Raw genomic sequence first — 20,000 nt, forward strand, 5'->3', positions numbered from 1 at the left:
CTCTCTCTCCCACCCCAACCTCTCTCCCACCCCAACTCTTTCTCCCATCCCAACCTCTCTCCCACCCCAACTCTCTCTCCCATTCCAACCTCTCTCCCATCCCAACCTCTCTCCCACCCCAACTCTTTCTCCCATCCCAACCTCTCTCCCATCCCAACTCTCTTCCACCCCAACCTCTCTCCCACCCCAACCTCTCTCCCATCCCAACCTCTCTCCCATCCCAACCTCTCTCCCATCTCTCCCATCCCAATCTCTCTCCCATCCCAACCTCTCTCCCATTCCAACCTCTCTCCCATCCCAACTCTCTCCCACCCCAAGCTCTCTCCCACCCCAACCTCTCTCCCATCCCAACCTCTCTCCCATCCCAACCTCTCTCCCATCTCTCCCACCCCAACCTCTCTCCCATCCCAACCTCTCTCCCATCCCAACCTCTCTCCCATCCCAACTCTCTCTCGCTCCAACCTCTCTCTCGTTCCAACCTCTCTCCCACCCCAACTCTCTCTCCCACCCCAACCTCTCTCCCACCCCAACTCTTTCTCCCATCCCAACCTCTCTCCCACCCCAACTCTCTCTCCCATTCCAACCTCTCTCCCATCCCAACCTCTCTCCCATCCCAACCTCTCTCCCATCCCAACTCTCTCTCCCATCCCAATCTCTCTCCCACCCAAACCTCTCTCCCACCCCAACACTTTCTCCCATCCCAACACTTTCTCCCATTCCAACCTCTCTCCCTCCCCAACCTCTCTCCCATTCCAACCTCTCTCCCACTCCAACCTCTCTCCCATTCCAACCTCTCTCCCTCCCCAACCTCTCTCCCATTCCAACCTCTCTCCCACTCCAACCTCTCTCCCATTCCAACCTCTCTCCCATTCCAACCTCTCTCCCACTCCAACCTCTCTCTCATTCCAACCTCTCTCCCTCCCCAACCTCTCTCCCTCCCCAACCTCTCTCCCACCCCAACCTCTCTCCCATCCCAACCTCTTTCCCATCCTAACTCTCCCTCCCATTCCAACCTCTGTCCCACCCTAACCTCTATCCCAACCACAACCTCTCTCCCAACCTCTTCCTCAACCCCTCAACACCCCCTCTCCCCTCTGGCCCCTACCCCCTACCCTCTACCTAACCCTTCTCCACTACCCTCTACCTAACCCCTCCTACCCTCTGCCTGCTTCCCATAACTCCTCCTCTCTCCACCCATGCAGGTTACCCCTGGCGGGCTGCCAGACCCTGCTGAGTCCCATAGTGAGCTGTGGTCCTCCGGGGGTGGTTCTGACGCGGCCCACAATTCTCAGCATGGACCATTGTTCTGACGCCTGTCCTGAGAACTGGGCCATCAGGCTGAAGAAACAGAACTACGAAGGCGTCTGGGAGGTGAGAACACACACACACACACACACACATATTCACACACACACACACACACACACACACATATTCACACACACACACACACACACACACACACACACACACACACACACACACACACACACACGCACACACACACACACACACACAGACACACACACAGACACACACGCACACACACACACACACACACACACACACACACACACACACACACACACACACACACACACGTGAGAGGAACTGGATTATAGCTAGATTACATTATTTTATTTAGTCCTTTTGCAGGCTTTTGTTCCAGCCCAACTAACACAGCTGATTCAACTGATAATGGTCTGAATTTAAACTTGTAAACCTGGAGCTACCGTCCCTGGTGTTGACAAAACATCCAATCACAGCCAGCCGTGACCGTGAACCCCATAGGAAGGCGCACAATTGTCCCATCGTCATCCAGAGGTAGGATGGGAAAGGATTTTACCAGGGGGCTTTCCTTTGCTCATCGCTCTCTAGAAACCTCTTGTGGCAGGGCTGGACACCTGCAAGCTAACTTCTGTTGACAGTTTAACAGTGGTTCCTCCGACACATTAGTGCGGCTGACTTCCGGGTTTGATACAGCAGTTTGATACGAAGTAATGTGGCCAGGCAGGTCATGTTTCAGAGGACCCGTGACTCGACTTTCGCCTCTCCGGAGCCCATTGGGGGAGTTGCAGCGATGAGCAAAGGATGTAATTCGGGGAGAAAATGGGGTAAAGAAAATTCGCTATGTGGCCATACCACACTGAACACGCCTGATCTCGGAAACTAAGCAGGGTCGGGCCAGGTTGGGAGACCGCCTGGGAATACCAGGTGCTGTAAGCAAAACATTTTTTTAATTTTTCTTTAAATGTAAAATTAAAGACCAATCATGCACAGTTATTCAAATGTATACCATACTTTTCCAAAAGGAATTCAATTCAATCTTCAAATGTCTCCTCTGTCACTTAAATTGCAAAAATTGGTAGTTCTTAAACCCTGTGTTTCTGACCCCCTCTTCCCCTGACACCAATTACAAAGACCCCTCTATATGGTACTCTCCCCTGGGCTACATAGCCGTTCCCCTCTCTACTCTACCTGTAGACTACATTAGAAAGCAGTGCAGAGATCCAACCTCCCCTCACCTTCATATCAATTATTCACTGTCTGTGTATCTGGTTAGGAATATTGTATAGGAGGGAGGGAGGGAGGGATGGTGAGGGAGGGAGGGAGGGAGGGCGGGAGGGCGGGAGGGAGGGAGGGAGGGAGGGAGGGAGGGTGGGAGGGAGGGAGGGAGGGAGGGAGGTAGAGCGAGAGAAGAGAGATGGGGAGGGGGAGGGAGAGAGAGAGAGGTAGAGCGAGAGAGATGGGGAGGGGGAGGGAAGAAGGGAAGGAGGGAGAGAGAGCGAGGTAGAGCGAGAGAAGACAGGCTATGTGCACGCTGCCTACAAAATGAGGTGGAAACAAAGCTGCACTTCCTAACCTCCTGCCAAATGTATGACCATATTAGAGACACATATTTTCCACTGATTACACAGACCCACAAAGTATTTGAAAAACAAACCCAATTTTGATAAACTCCCATATCTACTGGGTGAAATACCACAGTGTTTCATCACAGCAGCAAGATGTGTGACCTGTTGCCACCAGAAAAGGGCAACCAGTGAAGATACAACCCATGATTATGTTTATTTATTTTATTTTTTGTACTTTAACCATTTTCACATCGTTACAACACTGTATATAGACATAAAATGACATTTGAAATGTCTTTATTCTTTTGGAACTTTTGTGAGTGTAATGTTTACTTTTAATTGTTATTGTTAACTTCAATTTTTGTTTATTATCCACTTCACTTGCTTTGGTAATGTTAACATGTGTTTCCCATGCCAATATCGCCCTTACATTCAATTGAAATTGAATTGAGAGACAGACAGACAGACGAAAATAAGACCGAGGGGGAAAGGGGAGGGGAGAGAGGAGAGACAGAGACACAGAGCGACAGACGGAGAGACAGAGACAGATGGAGAGATACAGACACAGACAGACAGACAGACAGACAGACAGACAGACAGACAGACAGACAGACAGACAGACAGACAGACAGACAGACAGACAGACAGACAGACAGACAGACAGACAGACAGACAGACAGACAGACAGACAGACAGACAGACAGACAGACAGACAGACAGACAGACAGACAGACAGACAGACAGACAGAGATGAATACTGCTAGAATGGGTACTCGGACATGGATAGAAAGAGAGAGATGAATACTGCTAGTATGGGTACTCGGCAATGATGTTTAGGCCGAGGTATGTATCGTTTTTTTGTGTGCTCTAGGGCAACGGTGTCTAGATGAAATTTGTATTTGTTGTTTCCATGGTGACTGGACCTTTTTTTGGGAACACCATTATTTTTGTCTTAGTGAGATTTACTGTCAGGGCCCAGGTCTGGCAGAATCTGTGCAGAAGATCTATATGTTGAAGAGGGTGGGGCTCAAACTGCATCCCTGTCTTACCCCACGGCCCTGTGGAAAGAAATGTGTTAGTTTTTTTGCCAATTTTAATCGCACACTTGTTGTTTGCGTACATGGATTTTATCATTTCAAATGTTTTTCCCCCAACACCCCTTTCCATCAATTTGTATAGCAGACCCTCATGCCAAATTGAGTCAAAAGCTTTTTTGAAATCAACAAAACATGAGAAGACTTTGCCTTTGTTTTGTTTTGTTTCTTTGTCAATTAGGGTGTGCAGGGTGAATACGTGGTCTGATGTACGGTAATTTTGTAAAAAGCCAATTTGACATTTGCTCAGTACATTGTTTTCACTGAGGAAATGTACAAGTCTGCTGTTAACGATAATATAGATTATTGTCGTCAAATTTGTCTCCACTTTTGTGGATTGGGGAGATCAGTCCTTGGTTCCAAATATTGGGGAAGAAGCCAGAGCTAAGGATTATGTTAAGGAGTTTAAATATAGCCAATTGGTATTTGTGGTCTGTATATTTAATCATTTCATTGAGGATATCATCAACACCACAGGCCTTTTTAGGTTGGAGGGTTTGTATTTTGTCCTGTAGTTCATTCGATGTAATTGGAGAATTCAATGGGTTCTGGTAGTCTTTAATAGTTGATTCTAAAATGTGTATTTAATCATGTATATGGTTTTGCTATTTGATCTTTATTATAGAGCCAAAAAGATTGGAGAAGTGGTTTACCCAGACATCTCCGTTTTGGATAGATAATTCTTTGTGTTGTTGTTTGTTTAGTGTTTTCCCATTTTCCCAGAAGTGGTTAGAGTCTATGGATTCTTCAATTACATTGAGCTGATTTCTGACGTGCTGTTCCTTCTTTGTCCGTAGTGTATTTCTGTATTGTTTTAGTGATTCACCATAGTGAAGGCTTAAGCTCAGGTTTTCTGGGTCTCTATGTTTTTGGTTGGACAGGCTTCTCACCTTCTTTCTTAGGTTTTTGCATTCTTCATTATTAAACCATTTGTCATTGTTGTTCATTTTCTTAAGTTGTCTGCCTGAAATTGTTTGATTTGATAGTGTCACGTCCTGACCAGTAAAGGGGTCATTTGTCATTGTAGTATGGTCAGGGCGTGGCAGGGGGTGTTTGTTTTGTGTGTTTCTAGGGGATTTTGGTTCTAGTTTTCCATTTCTATGTTTCTTTTTCTATGTGTGGCCAAGTATGGCTTCCAATCAGAGGCAGGTGCCTTTCGTTGTCTCTGATTGGAAGTGTCGTGTCTTTGGGGTACCATTAAACTGAAGACATGTTTATCAAAATAACTCCCTGTGATTATTATCACACTATTAAACTGATTAATCGTTTAACTATAATTAACTAGGAGATCGGGGCACCAAGGAAAATATTCAGATTACAAAGTTATAATTTTCCTAATATAACTTTCCTATATTATAACATTATATATTATATTATATTATAGTATAGGCCAATTATCTTCTGGTTTAAATGGTGTATTTTACCTCGAGTCCAGTCTCATTCCAAACGTCGTAAATTGTTGTATCTGCACGAACCCAGTCTTTACTAAGAGTCATCCATACATCAATTGTCTTAAAATAATTTATTTACTAAACTAAGTAATTCACAGAAAGTATACAAACAGTAATTATCGTCACAAAGAATTGGTAGAGTAATGTGCCCTAGTGGGCTAAACAGGCATGGCTGGTGTCTTGTTAAACAAAGGGTCATAAAAGGGCAGCTGAGGAGGCACACAGAGTTCATTAATATTAACAATTGATATGCTAATTCTTTGCACATGAACGCTCACTCATTCGGGAACAATTGCAATCAATATATATTTACGCTCAGTGTGTCGTCGGGATCCTTGTTGGAGCGTCGTTCCGTTGGAGAGTTCTCTCTCTCTCTCTCTCTCTCTCTCTCTCTCTCTCTCTCTCTCTCTCTCTCTCTCTCTCGGTTAGAATGGATCTTTCAAAGCGACATTCATTAATGTCATCATAGAATGGATGTTTCATTGGTCTTCGCGTTCAATGATATAATTTACTTAGCTGCAGACTAATAATTAATATCAAAGACTTGTTCTTATTCTGTCGGTCTCGATAGTCTAAAAGTTAACCACGTGGTATAGTTCACTTTCAGTAGAGGAATTGGATGGTAAAACCTATTGGCCAACTCGCAATGGAGTGGAGGCCTGGTCTGAAGAAAGTAAATCAGGGTTGGGTTTTATAGTGAACAGAACAGGCTTGTCACATGACGCCTGGTCCTGTCTGTGTCCCTGGGGGCGTGCCGATGACTGATTTAATCTTTGAACATAAATTCATTCTATCACATTAACTTCTTGGGGCTATGTGGGACGCTAGCATGCCACCCGTGGTGCACCCTATCAACAGCAGGTGCATTTCAAGAGCGGCAAATTTGAAACCAAATAAATGTCAAAATTCAAATTTTTCAAACATACAACTATCTTACACCCTTTGAAAGATAAACATCTCCTTAATCTAACCACGTTGTCCGATTTCAAAAAGGTTTTACGGTGAAAGCATAAAGTTAGATTATGTTAGGAGAGTACATTGACAATAGCTGTGTGTAATGTTTTGTCAATTCAAAGACAGGTGTCACCAAACCATAAAACCAGCTAAAATGATGCACTAACCTTTTACAATCTCCATCAGATGACACTCCGAGGACATTATGTTAGACAATGCATGCATTTTTAGTTCTATCAAGTTCATATTTATATCCAAAAACAGCGTTTTACTATGGCATTGATGTTGAGGAAATCGTTTCCCTCCAATAACCGGCAGTCAAGTCAGCACCACAAATTAAATAATTAAAATTAGAAAACATTGGTAAAATATTATATTGTCATTTAAAGAATTATAGATTTACATCTCTTGAACGCAATCAACTTGCCAGATTTAAAAATAACCTTACTGGGAAATCACACTTTGCAATAATCTGAGCACTGCGCCCAGAAAAATATGCTTTGCTATACAGACAAACGGCCATGTTGGAGAGATCTAAAATCGAAAATACTATGTAAATAATCCATTACCTTTGATTCTCTTCATCAGATGTCATCATTTATATCCAAAAAGCTCCGTGTTGTTAGCACATGATCTAAGCCAGCCGGACTTCTCGTCATGAACGAGGGGAAAAAATATATTTACGTTCGTTCAAACATGTCAAACGTTGTATAGCATAAATCATTAGTGCCTTTTTTAACCAGAACATGAATAATATTCAAGGTGGACGAATGCATTCTCTTTTATAACGTATTGGAACGAGGGTACCCAACATGAACTCGCGCGCCAGAGTCTAATCGGCCATCACCGTTCCATGGCTCTTGTTCGGTCAGATCTCACAGTAAAAGACTCAAAACACTTTGTAAAGGCTGGTGACATCTAGTGGAAGCAATAGGAAGTGCCAAAACATTAATCAACCCCTGTGTGTTTCAATGGCATAGGCTTAAAGGTCATTCAACACATCAGGTATCCACTTCCTGTCAGAAAATGTCTCAGGGTTTTGCCTGCCAAATGAGTTCTGTTATACTCACAGACACCATTCAAACAGTTTTAGAAACTTTAGGGTGTTTTCTATCCATATATAATAAGTATATGCATATTCTAGTTACTGGGTAGGATTAGTAACCAGATTAAATCGGGTACGTTTTTTTATCCAGCCGTGAAAATACTGCCCCCTAGCCCCAACAGGTTAACATCAGTACACAGCATCTCAATGTATTACAAAATAGCTTTAACCTTATTAATACATTCTATACAACCATTTGGATAGCTGAGGCTATTATATAAACAGTTTTATGGTAATATGGCTATATTGTCTCTTCTGAGTATCACAAAATTGTACCAAGCGGACCAGTTCGTAGCTGGATTCTTCACCAATCTTCCATACCTTCTCCAGAACATAAATGTCGTTCGGTTCCCCAATTCTGTGAGTTGGAAGAATTTCCTGTGTCTCTCTATGGGCCATGTGGCCAGAGACTCTCCTGGAATTTTACCACTCCTTCACACAGGGACTGGGTGGGGGAAGGTAGGTTGGGGGATGGTGCAAAGGGGGGGAGGGGGTCAACTGTCCTCCCTGTACTCAAAGAGGCCAACGTCATGACAGAAGCCATACTTAGGCAGCCTGTTTTTCCAGTGTTTTTGTGGGTGGTTTCTGCATAGTCTGTGTACTAATGTTGATTGTCGGTTTATTGTTGTTTCGTTTAAGTGTTCACTTTATTAAGTAATAAAAGAAGATGAGCACTAAACCCGCTGCATTTTGGTCTGTCCCTTTCGACGCCTGTGACAGAAAGGGAAGCTGAGAGGTCAAATATACTGTTTAGGTTTTCTACTGCCAAGTTTACACCTTCACTGTTACAGTGGAACATTTTGTCCAGGAAGTTGTCTAGAAGGGATTTAATTTGCTGTTGCCTAATTGTTTTTTGGTAGGTTTCCACACTACTTTCCTTCCATCTATAGCATTTCTTAATATTATTCAGTTCCTTTGGCTTTGATGCATCATGATTGAGGCATTGCTCTGTTCCAGTAGACTGTGATTTTGCTGTGATCTGATAGGGGTGTCAGTGGGCTGACTGTGAATGCTCTGAGAGACTCTGGGTTGAGGTCATTGATAAAGTAGTCTACAGTACTACTGCCAAGAGATGAGCTATAGGTTCACCTACCATAGGAGTCCCCTCGAAGCCAACCATTGACTATGTACATACCCAGCATGCGACAGAGCTGCAGAAGTTGTGACCCGTTTTTGTTGGTTATGTTGTGTGTAGGGCGGCATATGGGGGAGGGAATGTCACCTCCAGGTAGGTGTTTGTCCCCCTGTGTGCTGAGGGTGTCGGGTTCTTGTCCAGTTCTGGGATTTAGGTCACCACAGACTAGTACATGTCCCTGGGCCTGGAAATGATTGATTTCTCCCTCTAGGATGAAGAAGCTGTCTTCATTATAGTATGGGGATTCTAGTGGGGGGATATAGGTAGGATGGAGAAGCTGTCTTCATTAAAGTATGGGGATTCTAGTGGGGGGATATAGGTAGGATGGAGAAGCTGTCTTCATTATAGTATGGGGATTCTAGTGGGGGGATATAGGTAGGATGGAGAAGCTGTCTTCATTAAAGTATGGGGATTCTAGTGGGGGGATATAGGTGGCACACAGGAGGACATTTTTCTCTGTTGAGATCATTTCCTTTTAAATTTCTAGCCAAATGTGAAATGTTTCTGTTTTGATTAAATTAATGGAGTGAGTTAGGTCTGCTCTATACCAAAATAGCATACCCCCTGAGTCCCTTCACTGTTTCACACCTGGTAGTTTGGTGGATGGGACTACCAGCTCTCTGTAACCTAGAGGGCAACCAGTGGGTCCATCTCCTCTATACCACCCACCTGGTAGTGTGGTGGATGGGACTACCAGCTCTCTGTAACCTAGAGGACAACCAGTGGGTCCATCTCCTCTATACCACCCACCTGGTAGTTTGGTGGATGGGACTACCAGCTCTCTGTAACCTAGAGGACAACCAGTGGGTCCATCTCCTCTATACCACCCACCTGGTAGTGTGGTGGATGGGACTACCAGCTCTCTGTAACCTGGAGGACAACCAGTGGGTCCGTCTCCTCTATACCACCCACCTGGTAGTGTGGTGGATGGGGACTACCAGCTCTCTGTAACCTAGAGGGCAACCAGTGGGTCCGTCTCCTCTATACCACCCACCTGGTAGTGTGGTGGATGGGGACTACCAGCTCTCTGTAACCTAGCGGGCAACCAGTGGGTCCGTCTCCTCTATACCACCCACCTGGTAGTGTGGTGGATGGGACTACCAGCTCTCTGTAACCTGGAGGACAACCAGTGGGTCCGTCTCCTCTATACCACCCACCTGGTAGTGTAGTGGATGGGACTACCAGCTCTCTGTAACCTAGAGGGCAACCAGGGGGTCTGATCTGAGGGGGCCTATATGAGGTGTGGTCATGGTTGGTTTGGGGGGTTATTGATTGGCTGGTGGTGCTGTGGTCTGGATCCTCTATGTTTAGTTCTGGTGGGGGGGGGGGGGGGTCCCGCAGGTCTGATGGGGGGGGGGGGGGGGGTCCCGCAGGTCTGGGGGGGTGGTCCCGTAGGTCTGGGGGGGGGGGTCCCGTAGGTCTGGGGGGGGGTCCTGTAGGTCTGGGGGGGGGGGTCCCGCAGGTCTGGGGGGGGTCCTGTAGGTCTGGGGGGGGGGTCCTGTAGGTCTGGTGGGGGGGGTTCCGCAGGTCTGGGGGGGGGGGGTCCTGTAGGTCTGGGGGGGGGGGGGGTCCTGTAGGTCTGGTGGGTGTGGGGGGGGTCCCGCAGGTCTGATGGGGGGGGGGGTCCCGCAGGTCTGGGGGGGGTGGTCCCGTAGGTCTGGGGGGGGGGGGTCCTGTAGGTCTGGGGGGGGGTCCTGTAGGTCTGGGGGGGGGGGTCCCGCAGGTCTGGGGGGGGTCCTGTAGATCTGGGGGGGGGTCCTGTAGGTCTGGTGGGGGGGGTTCCGCAGGTCTGGGGGGGGGGGGTCCTGTAGGTCTGGGGGGGGGGGGTCCTGTAGGTCTGGTGGGTGGGGGGGGGTCCCGCAGGTCTGGGGGGGGGGGGGGGGGGTCCCGCAGGTCTGGTTAGAGTGTCTTGCTGGTTGATCTGTTGCTACTGTGTGAGGTGTCGGGGCTTCGGTTGAGGGCGATGTCCTTTAGAGTCTGGGGGTGAAGGTGGGCTCTGCTGCCTTGTAGAGGTGGTCATAAAGGCTGGTCCAGGGTGGAGTGGTGGGCCAGCTAGACATTTGGTTTTGAGTCACAGGAAATACTTGCGCAGTCACAGGAAATACTTGCCTTTACCCGCCCTATGGTAGCAGGGTGGAAGTCTTTTCGTGGTAGAAGGGTGGAGGGGAAAGTAGAAGAGGCTTTTTTCAATCACTCCCTTGGTGGCCACCCTTTCCTGTTGTGCTCTCAAGGCGAAGGGTGGGCTACTTTGAAGAATCTAAAATATAAAAACTATTTTGATTTGTTTAACACTTTTTTGGATACTACATGATTGTATACGTGTTAATTCATAGTTTTGACGTCATCACTATTATTCTACAGTGTAGAAAATAGTAAAAAATGAAGAAAAACCCTTGAATTAGTAGGTGTGTCCAAATTTGTTACTGGTACATTATGTATATACACTACCGTTCTAAAGTTTGGGGTCACTTAGAAATGTCCTTGTTTTTGAAAGAAAAGCACATTTGTCCATTAAAATAACATCAAATTGATCAGAAATACAGTGTAGACATTGTTAATGTTGTAAATGACTATTGTAGCTGGAAACGGCTGATTTTAATGGAATATCTACATAGGCGTACAGAGGCCCATTATCAGCAACCATCACTCCTGCGTTCCAATGGCACATAGTGTTAGCTAATCCAAGTTTATCATTTTTAAAAAGCTAATTGATCAAAAGAAAACCATTTTGCAATTATGTTATCACAGCTGAAAACTGTTGTTCTGATTAAAGAAGCAATAAAACTGGCCTTCTTTATACTAGTTGAGTATCTGGAGCATCAGCATTTGTGGGTTCGATTACAGGCTCAAAATGGCCAGAAACAAAGAACTTTCTTCTGAAACTCGTCAGTCTATTCTTGTACTGAGAAATTCCATGAAATTCCAGGCTATCCCATGTGAGAAATTGTCAAGAAACTGAAGATCTCGTACAACGATGTGTACAGTCGTGGCCAAAAGTTTTGAGAATGACACAAATATTAATTTTCAGAAAGTCTGCTCCCACAGTTAGTATGATGGCAATTTGCATATACTCCAGCATGTTATGAAGAGTGTTCAGATGAATTGCAATTAATTGCAAAGTCCCTCTTTGCCATGCAAATGAAATTAATCCCCCAAAAAAGTTTCCACTGCATTTCAGCCCTGACACAAAAGGACCAACTGACAACATGTCAGTGATTCTCTCATAAACACAGGTGTGAGTGTTGACGAGGACAAGGCTGGAGATCACTCTGTCATGCTGATCGAGTTCAAATAACAGACAGGAAGCTTCAAAAGGAGGGTTGTGCTTGGAATCATTGTTCTTCCTCTGTCAACCATGGTTACCTGCAAGGAAACACGTTCCGTCATCATTGCTTTGCACAAAAAGGGCTTCACAGGCAAGGATATTGCTGCCAGTAAGATTGCACCTAAATCAACCATTTATCGGATCACAAAGAACTTCAAGGAGAGCGGTTCAATTGTTGTGAAGAAGGCTTCAGGGCGCCCAAGAAAGTCCAGCAAGCACGAGGACCGTCTCCTAAAGTTGATTCAGCTGCGGGATCGGGGCACCACCAGTACAGAGCTTGCTCAGGAATGGCAGCAGGCAGGTGTGAGTGCATCTGCACGCACAGTGAGGCAAAGGCTTTTGGAGGATGGCCTGGTGTCAAGAAGGGCAGCAAAGAAGCCACTTCTCTCCAGGAAAAACATCAGGGACAGACTGATATTCTGCACAAGGTACAGGGATTGGACTGCTGAGGACTGGGGTAAAGTCATTTTCTCTGATCCCCTTTCCGATTGTTTGGGGCATCCGGAAAAATGCTTGTCCGGAGAAGACGAGGTGAGGGCTACCATCAGCCCTGTGTCATGCCAACAGTAAAGCATCCTGAGACCGTTCATGTGTGGGGTTGCTTCTCAGCCAAGGGAGTGGGATCACTCACAATTTTGCCTAAGAACACAGCCATGAATAAAGAATGGTACCAACACATCCTCCGAGAGCAACTTCTCCCAACCATCCAGGAACAGTTTGGTGATGAACAATGCCTTTTCCAGCATGATGGAACACCTCACCATAAGGCAAAAGTGATAACTAAGTGGCTCGTGGAACAAAACATTGATATTTTGGGTCCATGGCCAGGAAACTCCCCAGACCTTCATTCCATTGAGAACTTGTGGTCAATCCTCAAGAGGCGGGTGTAAAACTAAAACCCACAAATTCTGACAAACTCCAAGCATTGATTATGCAAGAATGGGCTGCCATCAGTCAGGATGTGGCCCAGAAGTTAATCGACAGCATTCCAGGGCGGATTGCAGAGGTCTTGAAAAAGAAAGGTCAACACTGAAAATATTGACTCTTTGCATCAACTTCATGTAATTGTCAATAAAAGCCTTTGACACTTATGAAATGCTTGTAATTATACTTCAGTATTCCATAATAACATCTGACAAAAACATCTAAAGACACTGAGCAGCAAACGTTGTGAAGATTAATATTTGTGTCATTCTCAAAACTTTTGGCCACGACTGTACTATTCCCTTCACAGAACAGCGCGAACTGGCTCTAACCAGAATAGAAAGAGGAGTGGGAGGCCCCGGTGTACAACTGAGCAAGAGGACAAGTACATTAGTGTCTAGTTTGAGAAACAGACGCCTCACAAGTCCTCAACTGGCAGCTTCATTAAATAGTATCCGCAAAACACCAGTCTCAACATCAACAGTGAAGGCTAAACTCCGGGACGCTGGCCTTCTAGGCAGAGTTGCAATAGAAAAAGCCATATGTCAGACTGGCCAATAAAAAGAAAAGATTAAGATGGGCAAAAGAACACAGACACCGAACAGAGGAACTCTGCCTAGAAGGCCAGCATCCCGGAGTCGACTCTTCACTGTTGACGTTGAGACTGGACAGAGGAACTCTGTCTAGGAGGCCAGCATCCCGGAGTCGCCTCTTCACTGTCAGTCAGCTGAGCTGTTTCAGGCAGATGGAGCAGATAGCTCTCTTCACATTTCTCTTGTCTCTCCTTCTCTCTAAATCTCTTTAATCCAATATTTACTGGATGTTACATCTCTACTTTCTCTCATCTTAGTTCTTCAGTTCTCTCCAGAAGCAGTTTTGTTGCCAGGAAACTAGAGTACTCTTTCATGTGGTCTGAATTATTTAGTTGATTGTTAAAGTTCTATCACTGTCCACACATGCACTATGACCCCACTACCACACACACCCTGCACCCCCTGACCCCACACCTCTCTCTCTCTCTCTCTCTATGCCCAGGACGTGTTAACGATGGGGGAGGAGTTGATCTCAGAGCCGTATTACTGTCAGTTGGAAGCGGAGACGTGCAGAGTGTTCTCAGAGCAGTTGGGTCGTTTCTCTCTGGTGGGAGAATCTCTAAACATGGCCGCGGCTAAGCGTCTCCGCCTGGTGCTCTTCTCTGACTCATACTGCTCTACCCTGGAGTATAACATCAGAGTCTACTGCATGGATGATACACAAGATGTCTTCAAGGTAAGGAACCTAGATTCACGCACACGCTCAAGCTTGTACATACTGAGGTGCTGTTTCATCCACACACCTGTAGAACCCCACAGAGGTTCTGTTTCCTCCACACACCTGTAGAACCCCTTTAGAACCCCACAGAGGTGCTGTTTCACCCACACACCTGTAGAACCCCACAGAGGTGCTGTTTCATCCACCCACCTGTAGAACCCCACAGAGGTGCTGTTTAACCCACACACCTTTAGAACCCCACAGAGGTGCTGTTTAACCCACACACCTTTAGAACCCCACAGATGTGCTGTTTCACCCACACACCTGTAGAACCCCACAGAGGTGCTGTTTCACCCACACACCTGTAGAACCCCACAGGGGTGCTGTTTCACCCACACACCTTTAGAACCCCACAGAGGTGCTGTTTCACCCACACACCTTTAGAACCCCACAGAGGTGCTGTTTAACCCACACACCTTTAGAACCCCACAGATGTGCTGTTTCACCCACACACCTGTAGAACCCCACAGAGGTGCTGTTTCACCCACACACCTGTAGAACCCCACAGAGGTGCTGTTTCATCCACACACCTTTAGAACCCCACAGAGGTGCTGTTTCACCCACACACCTTTAGAACCCCACAGAGGTGCTGTTTCACCCACACACCTTTAGAACCCCACAGAGGTGCTGCTGTTTCACCCACACACCTGTAGAACCCCACAGAGGTGCTGCTGTTTCACCCACACACCTGTAGAACCCCACAGAGGTGCTGCTGTTTCACCCACACACCTGTAGAACCCCACAGAGGTGCTGTTTCATCCACACACCTGTAGAACCCCACAGAGGTGCTGTTTCACCCACACACCTTTAGAACCCCACAGAGGTGCTGCTGTTTCACCCACACACCTGTAGAACCCCACAGAGGTGCTGTTTCACCCACACACCTTTAGAACCCCACAGAGGTGCTGTTTCACCCACACACCTGTAGAACCCCACAGGGGTGCTGTTTCCTTCACACACCTGTAGAACCCCTTTAGAACCTCACAGAGGGAATGCTGTTTCACCCACACACCTTTAGAACCCCACAGAGGTGCTGTTTCATCCACACACCTGTAGAACCCCACAGATGTGCTGTTTCACCCACACACCTTTAGAACCCCACAGAGGTGCTGTTTCACCCACACACCTGTAGAACCCCACAGAGGTGCTGCTTCATCCTGTCTATTAAAGGCACTGGATTTGCTGTAAGGTTGATTAGACATCCTGCCTGAAAGGTGCCTCCTGGACGCTTGAGCAAGTGTGTGTGTGTGCGTGTGTGTGTGTGTGTGTGTGTGTGTGTGTGTGTGTGTGTGTGTGTGTGTGTGTGTGTGTGTGTGTGTGTGTGTGTGTGTGTGTGTGTGTGTGTGTGTGTGTGTGTGTGGAATAGGGAGGCGTCTGGGAAGAGCCAATATGTGTTCTGAGTGGTTCATGTATCTGCTAAAGAAATGTCTCTGTGTGATATCTAGATTGCCAAACAGCAGGACTTAGTGTTAAATCAACCTGTAAAAACGACAACTCCATAGAGAGGCTGTGGCTTACCACAGGAACAGGAAGAGGACACTGAGTGGCTAATGCACTCTGGGGCTAGGGGGGAGACGGAGAAATAGGAGGAGAGGAGAGGAGGGGAGAGGAGAAGAGAGGAGGAGAGGAGGGGAGAGAGGAGAGGCGGGGAGAGGAGAAGAGAGGAGGTGGAGTGGAGAGGAGAAGAGAGGAGGAGAGGAGAGGAGAGAGGAGGGGGAGGGGAGAGAGGAGGGGGAGGGGAGAGAGGAGGAGAGAGGAGAGGGGGAGAAGAGAGGGTGAGGAAGGGAGAGGAGAAGAGAGGAGAGAGGGGGAAGGAGAAGAGAGGAGGGGGGAGAGGATGGGAGGGGAGGGGGAGAGGAGAAGAGAGGAGGGAGAAGAGAGGGGGGAAGGAGAAGAGGGGAGGGGGAGGGGAGAGGATGGGAGGGGGAGAGGAGAAGAGAGGAGGGAGAAGAGAGGGGGAAGGAGAAAAGATGAGGGGAGGGAGGGAGGAGAGAGGACGGTGAGAGGAGGGGAGAGGAGAGGAGGAGGAGAGAGTGGAGGGGAGAGAGGAGGGGAGAGAGTGGAGGGGAGGGGAGGGGAGAGAGGAGGATTGGAGGGGAGAGAGGAGGGGAGAGAGGAGGAGAGGAGGGGAGAGAGGAGGAGAGGAGGGGAGAGAGGAGGGGAGAGAGTGGAGGGGAGAGAGGAGAAGAGAGGAGAGAGGAGAGAGGGGGAAGGAGAAGAGAGGAGGGGGAGGGGAGAGGATGGGAGGGGGAGAGGAGAAGAGAGGAGGAAGAAGAGAGGGGGAAGGAGAAGAGATGAGGAGGGGAGAGGACGGGGAGAGGAGGGCAGAGGAGAGGAGGGGGAGAGGAGAGGAGAGGAGAGAGTGGAGGGGAGAGAGGACAGGGAGAGAGGACGGGGAGAGAGGAGGAGAGGAGGGGAGAAAGGAGTGTACAGGAGGGGAGAGAGGAGGAGGGGAGGGAGGGGAGGGGAGAGAGGAGGAGAGGAGGGGAGAGAGTGGAGGAGGGGGAGAGGAGGGGAGAGAGTGGAGGAGAGGAGGAGAGACATTTTTGCAAATGTATTAAAAATAAAAACAGAAATACCTTATTTACATAAGTAATTCAGACCCTTTGCTATGAGACTAGAAATTGAGCTCAGGTGCATCCTGTTTCCATTGATCATCCTTGAGATGTTTCAACAATCTGATTGGAGTCCACCTGTGGTATTTTCGAATGATTGGACATGATTTGGAAAGGTCTATTTAAGGACACACAGTTGACAGTGTATGTCAGAGCAAAAACCAAGCCATGAGATCAAAGGAATTGTCCGTAGAGCTCCGAGACAGGATTGTGTCGAGGCACAGATCTGGAGAAGGGTACCAAAAAATGTCTGCAGCATCGAAGGTCCCCAAGAACACAGTGGCCTCCATCTTTCTTAAATGGAAGAGTGTTTGGAACCATCAAGACTCCTCCTAGAACTGGCCACCGGCCAAACTGAGCAATCGGGGGAGAAGGGCTTTGGTCAGGGAGGTGACCGAGAACCCAATGGTCACTCTGACAGAGATCCAGAGTTTCTCTGTGGAGATGGGAGAGCCTTGCAGAAGGACAACCATCTCTGCAGCACTCCACCAATCAGGCCTTTATGGTAGAGTGGCCAGACGGAAGCCACTCCTCAGTAAAAGGCACATGACAGCCTGCTTGGAGTTTGCCAAAAGCCACCTAAAGACTCTCAGACCATGAGAAACAAGACTCTAGCAGAGTAGAACACCTGTTTAGGAGAGGTGCTGGCTAGCAGAGTAGAACACCTGTTTAGGAGAGGTGCTGACTAGCGGAGCAGAACACCTGTTTAGGAGAGGTGCTGGCTAGCAGAGTAGAACACCTGTTTAGGAGAGGTGCTGACTAGCGGAGCAGAACACCTGTTTAGGAGAGGTGCTGACTAGCGGAGCAGAACACCTGTTTAGGAGAGGTGCTGGCTAGCAGAGTAGAACACCTGTTTAGGAGAGGTGCTGGCTAGCAGAGTAGAACACCTGTTTGGGAGAGGTGCTGGCTAGCAGAGTAGAACACCTGTTTAGGAGAGGTGCTGGCTAGCAGAGTAGAACACCTGTTTAGGAGAGGTGCTAGCTAGCAGAGTAGAACACCTGTTTAGGAGAGGTGCTGGCTAGCAGAGTAGAACACCTGTTTAGGAGAGGTGCTGGCTAGCAGAGTAGAACACCTGTTTAGGAGAGGTGCTGGCTAACAGAGTAGAACACCTGTTTAGGAGAGGTGCTGGCTAGCAGAGTAGAACACCTGTTTAGGAGAGGTGCTGGATAGCAGAGTAGAACACCTGTTTAGGAGAGGTGCTGGCTAGCAGAGTAGAACACCTGTTTAGGAGAGGTGCTGGCTAACAGAGTAGAACACCTGTTTAGGAGAGGTGCTGGCTAGCAGAGTAGAACACCTGTTTAGGAGAGGTGCTGGCTAGCAGAGTAGAACACCTGTTTAGGAGAGGTGCTGGCTAACAGAGTAGAACACCTGTTTAGGAGAGGTGCTGGCTAGCAGAGTAGAACACCTGTTTAGGAGAGGTGCTGGCTAACAGAGTAGAACACCTGTTTAGGAGAGGTGCTGGCTAACAGAGTAGAACACCTGTTTAGGAGAGGTGCTGGCTAACAGAGTAGAACACCTGTTTAGGAGAGGTGCTGGCTAGCAGAGCAGAACACCTGTTTAGGAGAGGTGCTGGCTAGCAGAGTAGAACACCTGTTTAGGAGAGGTGCTGGCTAACAGAGTAGAACACCTGTTTAGGAGAGGTGCTAACAGAGTAGAACACCTGTTTAGGAGAGGTGCTAACAGAGTAGAACACCTGTTTAGGAGAGGTGCTAACAGAGTAGAACACCTGTTTAGGAGAGGTGCTGGCTAACAGAGTAGAACACCTGTTTAGGAGAGGTGCTAACAGAGTAGAACACCTGTTTAGGAGAGGTGCTAACAGAGTAGAACACCTGTTTAGGAGAGGTGCTGGCTAGCAGAGTAGAACACCTGTTTAGGAGAGGTGCTGACTAGCGGAGCAGAACACCTGTTTAGGAGAGGTGCTGGCTAGCAGAGTAGAACACCTGTTTAGGAGAGGTGCTGGCTAGCAGAGTAGAACACCTGTTTAGGAGAGGTGCTGGCTAACAGAGTAGAACACCTGTTTAGGAGAGGTGCTGGCTAGCAGAGTAGAACACCTGTTTAGGAGAGGTGCTGGCTAGCAGAGTAGAACACCTGTTTAGGAGAGGTGCTGGCTAGCGGAGTAGAACACCTGTTTAGGAGAGGTGCTGGCTAACAGAGTAGAACACCTGTTTAGGAGAGGTGCTGGCTACCAGAGTAGAACACCTGTTTAGGAGAGGTGCTGGATAGCAGAGTAGAACACCTGTTTAGGAGAGGTGCTGGCTAACAGAGTAGAACACCTGTTTAGGAGAGGTGCTGGCTAACAGAGTAGAACACCTGTTTAGGAGAGGTGCTGGCTAGCAGAGTAGAACACCTGTTTAGGAGAGGTGCTGGCTAACAGAGTAGAACACCTGTTTAGGAGAGGTGCTGGCTAACAGAGTAGAACACCTGTTTAGGAGAGGTGCTGGCTACCAGAGTAGAACACCTGTTTAGGAGAGGTGCTGGATAGCAGAGTAGAACACCTGTTTAGGAGAGGTGCTGGCTAACAGAGTAGAACACCTGTTTAGGAGAGGTGCTGGCTAACAGAGTAGAACACCTGTTTAGGAGAGGTGCTGGCTAGCAGAGTAGAACACCTGTTTAGGAGAGGTGCTGGCTAGCAGAGTAGAACACCTGTTTAGGAGAGGTGCTGGCTAGCAGAGTAGAACACCTGTTTAGGAGAGGTGCTGGCTAGCAGAGTAGAACACCTGTTTAGGAGAGGTGCTGGCTAGCAGAGTAGAACACCTGTTTAGGAGAGGTGCTGGCTAGCAGAGTAGAACACCTGTTTAGGAGAGGTGCTGGCTAGCAGAGTAGAACACCTGTTTAGGAGAGGTGCTGGCTAGCAGAGTAGAACACCTGTTTAGGAGAGGTGCTGGCTAACAGAGTAGAACACCTGTTTAGGAGAGGTGCTGGCTAGCAGAGTAGAACACCTGTTTAGGAGAGGTGCTGGCTAGCAGAGTAGAACACCTCCTTAGGAGAGGTGCTGGCTAACAGAGTAGAACACCTGTTTAGGAGAGGTGCTGGCTAGCAGAGTAGAACACCTGTTTAGGAGAGGGGGGTGACCTCGATAATTTATTGTTATAACGAGAGGCTGCCTGGATCTTTATTTTAAAGACCCTCGCTCCCTTTTGGTCTCGACGTAGACTTTGATCTGAAGCCATTTTTGTGATTATTGTGATTTTGCTATTCATTGTAAATGTTTGTAGGCCTATGTAGCCAAAT

The 20,000-nt window shown here is 47.7% G+C and overlaps 1 protein-coding gene and 1 long non-coding RNA gene across 2 annotated transcripts in view; both read left to right on the plus strand.

Annotated features, from left to right (window-relative positions):
• The window catches only part of LOC106591991 (netrin receptor UNC5A), a 45,365-nt gene extending 30,939 nt beyond the window's left edge, over window positions 1-14,426 (plus strand). The window contains exons 6-7 of the mRNA XM_082974965.1: window positions 1,203-1,371; window positions 13,879-14,426. Of these exons, the coding sequence (XP_082831091.1) occupies window positions 1,203-1,371; window positions 13,879-14,223 (514 nt within the window). The 3' untranslated portion in view covers window positions 14,224-14,426. The remainder of the gene's footprint in view (window positions 1-1,202; window positions 1,372-13,878) is intronic.
• LOC145879490 (uncharacterized) overlaps window positions 1-20,000 on the plus strand; it is a 391,863-nt gene that overhangs the window by 218,282 nt on the left and 153,581 nt on the right. The gene's annotated exons all lie outside the window — the stretch shown is intronic.

This window comes from Salmo salar, chromosome 05 (genome assembly GCF_965601325.2).
Source record: "Salmo salar chromosome 05, fSalSal1, whole genome shotgun sequence".
In the NCBI taxonomy this organism is placed as follows: Eukaryota; Metazoa; Chordata; class Actinopteri; order Salmoniformes; family Salmonidae; genus Salmo; species Salmo salar.